The 7,357-nt window shown below is 37.8% G+C and overlaps 1 protein-coding gene across 2 annotated transcripts in view; it reads left to right on the top strand.

The window, feature by feature from the left end:
• Positions 1 to 433: 433 nt before the first annotated feature.
• Positions 434 to 7,357, top strand: part of LOC111504989 (uncharacterized) — a 49,824-nt gene continuing 42,900 nt past the window's right edge. Inside the window, exon 1 of one of the 2 annotated variants that reach the window (XM_074179665.1) lies at positions 434 to 836. In XM_074179665.1, the coding sequence (XP_074035766.1) occupies positions 815 to 836 (22 nt within the window). In that variant the 5' untranslated portion in view covers positions 434 to 814. The remainder of the gene's footprint in view (positions 837 to 7,357) is intronic. The other variant, XM_074179666.1, reaches the window with a different exon arrangement.

Raw genomic sequence — 7,357 nt, 5'->3', positions numbered from 1 at the left:
TTTGCCTGATCTACACATCTCCGTGAAAAGTTCATTTCGAAATTAATTGCCTTGGAGAAGTAGAAAGCCAAAACCTCTCTTTCCCAAAAATATGTCTCTGTAATATCAGTATATTATGGATCCTGTATTTTTCAGATTAGCAGCAATGATAGTGAATCCATAGCCACAGTGGCTACGCTCTTAGCCACAGGGAAAAACCCCTCTGCCCTCCTACAGTATCGCCTGTGACCACCCCCGATACATACCTATCCCACAGGTGCTTGTGATCTGCTGAACAGTATAATTTCCGATACCAATAACGTGTATCAGACCCTATCGGCGTCTCTCTCTAAGCCGGGCGAATCCCCTTAATCTTCCCATCGATAGGCTGCAGATGGAGTGACGTCACTCCGTCGTCGCGTGCTGGTTTACGCTAAAAAAAAAGACGCTCTCCAGAGTTCACGATCCACGATGCAGTGTTTTGCATGGCTCTGGAGCGGAAGGTACGCTCGTTGCAATCTTACGGACACATTAACCGCGATATCGAACGTTTTACTCGAAAAAATCGACGATCGATTCAACAATTTTCCAAGCTACGGTCGTCCTTGATTCGAACCGTTTGTTAAATTCCTCGATAGGGACGATTTCGCGCCAGGACCACCCAGATAATCGCACCCAGCGATATTGTTCATTGTTTAGAAAAACGTCTCTAGCAACGATGAGATGTATATTTAGAGTTGAGACTTGGATTGCGGCCATAGAATTCAAATTGTTCAATGCCGCATGAAAGTTTTTAACATACCTTCACATCAATGACTTCAACTTCTTCGGAGCTATGGATTCTCAAAAGAAGATGGGTGAGTAGGGAGTTTGTGTGTTGCTTCCATTTGACTCGTTGACATATTTTCCATGCTTGGTCACAACAGGTCATGTAACAAAATGTTTACGCTAACAGGAATGTGAGGATGCCAAAAATGCCGCCTCAGTAAAAAATAATGTTTTTTTTTAGTGAGGGAATCCGCATTTGCATATAAATAACGAGATATTAATTTAAATACAACTCTCAAAACAGGATCGGCCTGAAAAATTGTCAGCCCCGGTAAACAACCAGAATGTAAAAGTTCTAGAGCCGACCTTCAGGGTCGACTCTGGAACTTTTGGCGCCCCCAACAGCATTATTTTGACTCCCTGAATGTCCCATCATCGCATAAGAGAATTTAATGAACAATTCAAATAGAATGTTTTATTGAAAATTCAAAAAATAGGTACCTTAATATGTATATTAAAATTTAATATTGGGATTCTTAACTATCGATCAAGCACAGGCATTTTAGAAAACCAAGTATTTGGACCAAGCTTAGTACTCATATAAAACCAGGTTGATACTTTTTTTTGAAAGAAAATATAGATAGGGAGAGAGAATATACTTTATTGTCATAAAAGTAATCTTGTGGACAAAGTTTCACTTAATCTATAATACAGTTTTTATGTAAAAACAAAGTGCATTTAAATTTATCAATTTTCACTTTATATACATAAAATCTGTTTATATATAAAAACATATAAGTCATACAGAGGGTACTGGCAAATAATAAATTAAAAAAAAAAACAAAAAAACAGTTTGTATATATAGAAACATACAGGATACTGGGAAATAAATGTGTAATTTTTTTTGTTTGTATATATAAAAACATATAAGTCGTTCCGAATGCTGATAAATAATAAACAAATAAGATATTCCTTTTTATTATCATAACGTGTTAGGAATCACACGTTCAAAGGTAAGACCTCGTTAGTCCTTAGGTCGCACAAGTTTCTCAACTTCTGAGAGTTGTCGTTCGTATGGGGGCGACAGCTGATTAACGGAAAAACAGATTGTAAAATAGATTTTTTTATAATATTCTTGTATATTATAGTAACTGCCTTCCTGAAGCATTGTAAAGACTGTATTTCTGTTACATTCTTTGGCAAGTGTTTGAACATTTTACCCATTATAGACAATGGAATCCTTTATGATTGATGTCGTTGGTATTGGTAACTTAATGCTGTTGGATTGCCTTGTCACATAATGGGTTGGTGAGGATTGAAATTTGTTCATAATTCTATGAGTGGTAAATATTAATCTACAAGAGTCTGTACTCTTTGATTTGCACATATATCTTACGGCTCGTTTTTGCACAATTAAAATATTTTGTAGTAGATAACCACTACATCCACCAGGGAAAAATAAACAGTCTTAGCTGCTGTTAAAACATGTTCATTTGCGACTACTCTGACTGCATAACAACCAGACGACACTTCATTACACAAGGCATAAATATGGTCTCCAAATTTTAGTTTTCTATCGATATGTAGTCCTAAAAATTTTAAGCTACTTTCGTTCTGAATGATGTCATTCCCAATGGGTATATTGTCAAATTCACATCTGAAAGTTACTATGTTAGTTTTCGAAATATTTAGAGACAGCCGATTTGAATCACACCAACTCTTTACTTTCATCACATCCATGGATATGATTTTAGTTAAATCGTTTTGCATTGTCCGATTGCTAAAAAATAGTAGTTTCGTCTGCAAATAGTGTGAATTTTCCTGAGATATTTATACTTGTCAAATAGTTGAGGTAGATGAGAAACAATGTTGGCCCTAGTATTGAATCTTGAGGCACACCATTACGTATTTTCTCAATTTCTGAGCGATGGGTTGTTTCCACCATTTCACTACGACCTGACAAATATGAGCTGAACCAGCTCAGTATCACTCCTCTGAAGCGGTAGGAGAAATAAAACATTTTGAGAAAAGTCACCCACGTAAAAAATTGATTGGCAGGAATAGGAAAAATGCGATGGCGAAAAATTCGAAAAAAAATCATGAGAAATAAAGGATATAGATGCTGAAGTATCGTTATTCTGTGTGAAAACAGAGTAAACCAAAAACTACATCGCAGATGTCTGTTCATATTATTTTAAGATAAATCATAAAAATTCCGAGGTCTTCATTAACGCAATGGAACACAAAAACGATTTTGACAATTTTTGCGTGTTTATTTGTGTGTCTATTCGTTTATGGACGCAGTTTTGATTGATGTATTGTGGTAAGCTCCAGTCGACATTTAATGTTTGATTTATTTCAATCGGTTCATAAATGAAAAGTTATGTCAATTTAAAGAATAACGCCAGACATTTTTTGGAAAAAAATACTATCAATATACTGTTTCGTTTGAATTGAAAGGGGTATATTTTTGAGGGAAATTAATTTTCAGGAAAGGTTTGGGTTTTCTACTTCTCCATGTTCATAAAAAAATGTGCGATTCTTCCAAAGAACGGAAGAAAGCAATTATATCAAAAAATGAACTATTTACAAAAATGTGTAGATCATGCAAAGAAGTAACATTCATCAGACATAAAACTAGAAGAAGAAAACCCTCTCGAAACAACTACTTCCATATAAACATTGAATTACACGAAATAAAAAAATACTTCCTAAACAACTACTTTCATATGAACATTAAATTATACAAAAAACACATTTTGTATAGAGTTTATTTTGTAAATTATTGTTCAAAGTTTCTTGATCCCCATGATAATTCTATCTTGATCACCCGTGATGATTCCATTTCGAATCAATATAGTAGGATTTACTTTGAATGTTAGCCTCATGGTTTTGAAAAATGAAATCTTTGGAATGTTTATGCTAGATACACAGTGAAGAGCCTATTATCTAGGCAATTCCTTGTCGGTTTTCGGATTTCGAGAGATATTAAACAATCTGTTTACATATCTGGTCGGTCGGTAGCCAAGCGGTTCGGCGTGGGTGCTTTGTTCACCCACTCGAATTGACTGCCATGTTGGTCGGTGGTTCAAGCCCTAGTCTGAACGATCGATCTTCACTTGCTATCGTCCAACCCGTGTTAGGAATCACACGTTAAAAGGTAAGACCTCGTTAATCCTTAGCTCGCACAAGTTTCGACTTCTGAGGGTTGTCGTTTGCAGGGGTGCGACAGCTGGATAACGGAAAAACAGATTTTAAACAGATTTTTAAACAGATTATATAGTGAAAAGTGTGCAACCCAGGAGAGTGTCTTGAGGAACACCGTTTCAATCACTTTCTGATTGCCGAGTTCATCTTCAAATCTTACGAATAATATCTAGGTATTCGTCAAGTAAGAGTGAGAAAAAACGATGACATACAATGTCTACCATAATTCAAAATTCCTAAAGAAAAACTATAAGTGACCTGTCGCAGAAGGCCTGTTAGACATCGTAGTGTAATAAATGGTCCTTTCTGATTTATTTTTTCTTTTTAAATCAATTTTGGCAGCTGCTGTCACCAGATGCAGATTACTCCACATCAAAAATTGAAAGTTGGGCAATTCCCAAAGGCTGTAGGGTTCGTGCCGGTCGCACGGAGGCCGGTCTTTTTGAAATCTAATCATTTGGTATACCTACTTATATTCTCTCTCATTATGTGGTTCCAGAACTAAATTTTAATCTTAATTAAAATGCTTGTCATTCACTATTCTCTTCTCGATAGATTGACAAAAGTCTCTTATTTGTTATTGTTCTCTTATAACTTCATCTTACTCTACGAGGATGATATTTTTCGCAGTCCAAGAGAAAACGAAAGTCCAAGGTTTCATATATAAAGTATAATAAGTAGAAAAAGGACTCCATGGAGAAAATAATGAAAAAACAACATGTAAAATCTTATATAAAAGGAAAATGTGTTGAATTCTATGAAATAAAAGAAAATAGAACACAGGAAATGCCGCCAATTTGACCCTGCTATTTACTATTAATTTAACCTGTTGAATAACTACACATGCACCAACTTAGTACAAACTACTTTTAGTTTTACTTTTACTTTAGGGAGAGTGGTGTATCACTTTAAGTTTTCGCCCCATTTTGTATTTGTATTATGAACTCTAGCTAAACAATTAGCACTAGGAACCCAACAATAAACAACCTCTTTGCAAATAGAAAGTGGACAAAATAATATGTGATCCGTCTCTCAATATCAGCTGGTTAGTAAAAAAAACAAACACTCACATAACGCCTCTTTGGGTGGTTCATGGTCAACCATAGATTTCGTTGACCCGGGGTATCTTCAACACCAACACTTTTATTTCAAACTCTCCTGTATCCATTACCGGTTTATAATTTCACTACCGATTTTCCCTAAATTTCGCACCTCGCGCTTACAAACAAAATAACTCCCATTTAGGCCACCTTCCTCAGCCTCGAAGGCTGAGGGGTGAGACCACCGATCTCGTCTCGACGGGCTACGATGACTGACTTTTTCTTACTCTTCAAAAAACTTTCAAGTCCTCGCATCAACAACGCTAGCCACAAAAAACATCAGCGTTTTTTAGCTTTCCCAAGCGTTTGATCTTCGGCAGGATGTAATATATACATTTGTTTAGTCTAGCCCAACTTGTACATGACCACAACGACGCTTGAAGGTCCGACAGTCATAAAATAGTTTAACTGGAAAAATATCGACTCCGAAGAAACAGGTGATCGACCTCGATCTCTATGAATGAAATAGTATTTTATGGTATCCATCGCAATGGCAGTTTTTATAGTAGTTCGTCCTTATTGTAGTCCAACAACTGTTTGTTATCAGACTTCGAAGGGTGAATAAACGCCTTGGAGTGAGCCAATTCTGGAAGACTTTGCCAGAAGTCCATAAATTTCTTGCCATCCAGTTGTTCAATCTTTGTTTGGCAACGCCTAAAGCGATGCCAATGACAGGTTCTGGTCTGATGAAGCTGCTTGCAGCTTCCTCCTTTGCAAGAGAGTCAGCAGCCTCATTGCCTTCCAGTCCAGTGAGGCCAGGAATCCAGACCAGAGACAATTTGTTGTCTTCCTATCGAGGAGAGTCGTTTTTGGCAATTTGCTACCAATTCAAACGTAGCTCCATAGAAGCCAGGAACTTCCAACCCCACTTGACTGTCCGAGGATATTTTTATTGACTTATGTATGATGTTGGATTCTTCCAATCTCTCCGCACACAATTCAATAGCGTAAATTTCTGCTTGAAATACAGTCGTATAGGTTCCTAGGCGGATTGACATCTCTGTCCCGGGTCTGCGACTAAAAAGACCTGCACCAGAACCGGAAGGTGTTTGATCCATCTGTGAACCAACAACTATCTGCGCTTAATATTCCCCTCTTTCGGAGGATGCAGTCCTCTCTACTCGAGAATAGTATTCACTAAGGCAGTTCGTAGTTGACAGTTGGAGGCATAAAGTCAGAGGTCATTTCCAGAATGTGCTGTGACTTTAAGCGTCAACCAACAGTCTGTTGCACTCAGCATTAAATTGATTCGTGCAATTGGCAATGTGCACAAGTCTATATGCAGTCCATCTAGCTTCTCTCTCCAGAAAAATATGGAGAGGAGGTAGATCTAGAAGGATTTCAATGATCGCTGACGGTGTAGTACTGATGGCACCACTGATGGATAGACAAGCCTATTTCTGTAAGCCAGAGAGCTACGCCTGGGGCTTTTTCTGTAAAGCCTTCGGCCACCAGGCAATTGCACCATAAGTGATCATTGGACTGACAGTCATCACATAAATCCAATGGATTTGTTTGGGACCTAAACCTGAAGTTTTATCATACACTAGCTATGGTAATTTTTTGGTGGGCTTTCGCCTTTGGGAAGTGCCTGGTATCCAACCACTGACTTGAACGTCTCCTTTTGTGGTAGAGGATCCACTTTTCATCACACGTGATGAAAGGACCGTTTTGGTTGCGCAGAAGCCAAGAAGAACAGACCTTGAAAAGTGACAATTTCTGTCCATCGTGGAACACCCACTTTACGAGCTTTTTGACCTTCTCCAACACGTTTTATACCATCAAAAACCGCATGGGAACTAACGCCTAGTTCTTCTATCATCAGTAGACGGGGCAGTCTCCACCAGGATCCTCGAATCCTTCTCCTGGATTACTGTAGGTCTACCACTTCGGGGCTCATCTTCGAAGCTAAAATCTCCGGAACAAAATTTCGCAAAGCTTCGTTAACACTATCATTGCCAAATGCATTTTTGAACAGTTTTTCAATTATACCCTCATATTTATTCAATGATGATATACAGGGCGATTTCTCTCAAAAAAGAACTCTATGTATCTTCATGATCTGAAGGCTTATACCCGCATTTCAGGTTCGGATTTAACGTCATGTTTGCTCGTAAATGCAAGTAATAAAACAGGAAGACTCGTCGAGGAATATAAACAACCCAAACACTCGGTAATAAATGTCAGAATGTTGATCTTACGAGGCCTCTAATGTGTCGTTATAGTCGATAAGACTTCTAATCCTTTCACCAGGCCAAGGAAATCAAATCTTGCGGGCAATAACATCAGATTGCAAAATAGGC

Source organism: Leptinotarsa decemlineata, unplaced genomic scaffold (assembly GCF_025532065.1).
Source record: "Leptinotarsa decemlineata unplaced genomic scaffold, Ldec_3_MD MMD2_tig00026282_RagTag_RagTag, whole genome shotgun sequence".
Lineage (NCBI taxonomy): Eukaryota > Metazoa > Arthropoda > Insecta > Coleoptera > Chrysomelidae > Leptinotarsa > Leptinotarsa decemlineata.
This window is presented reverse-complemented; position numbering and strand designations above follow the sequence as displayed.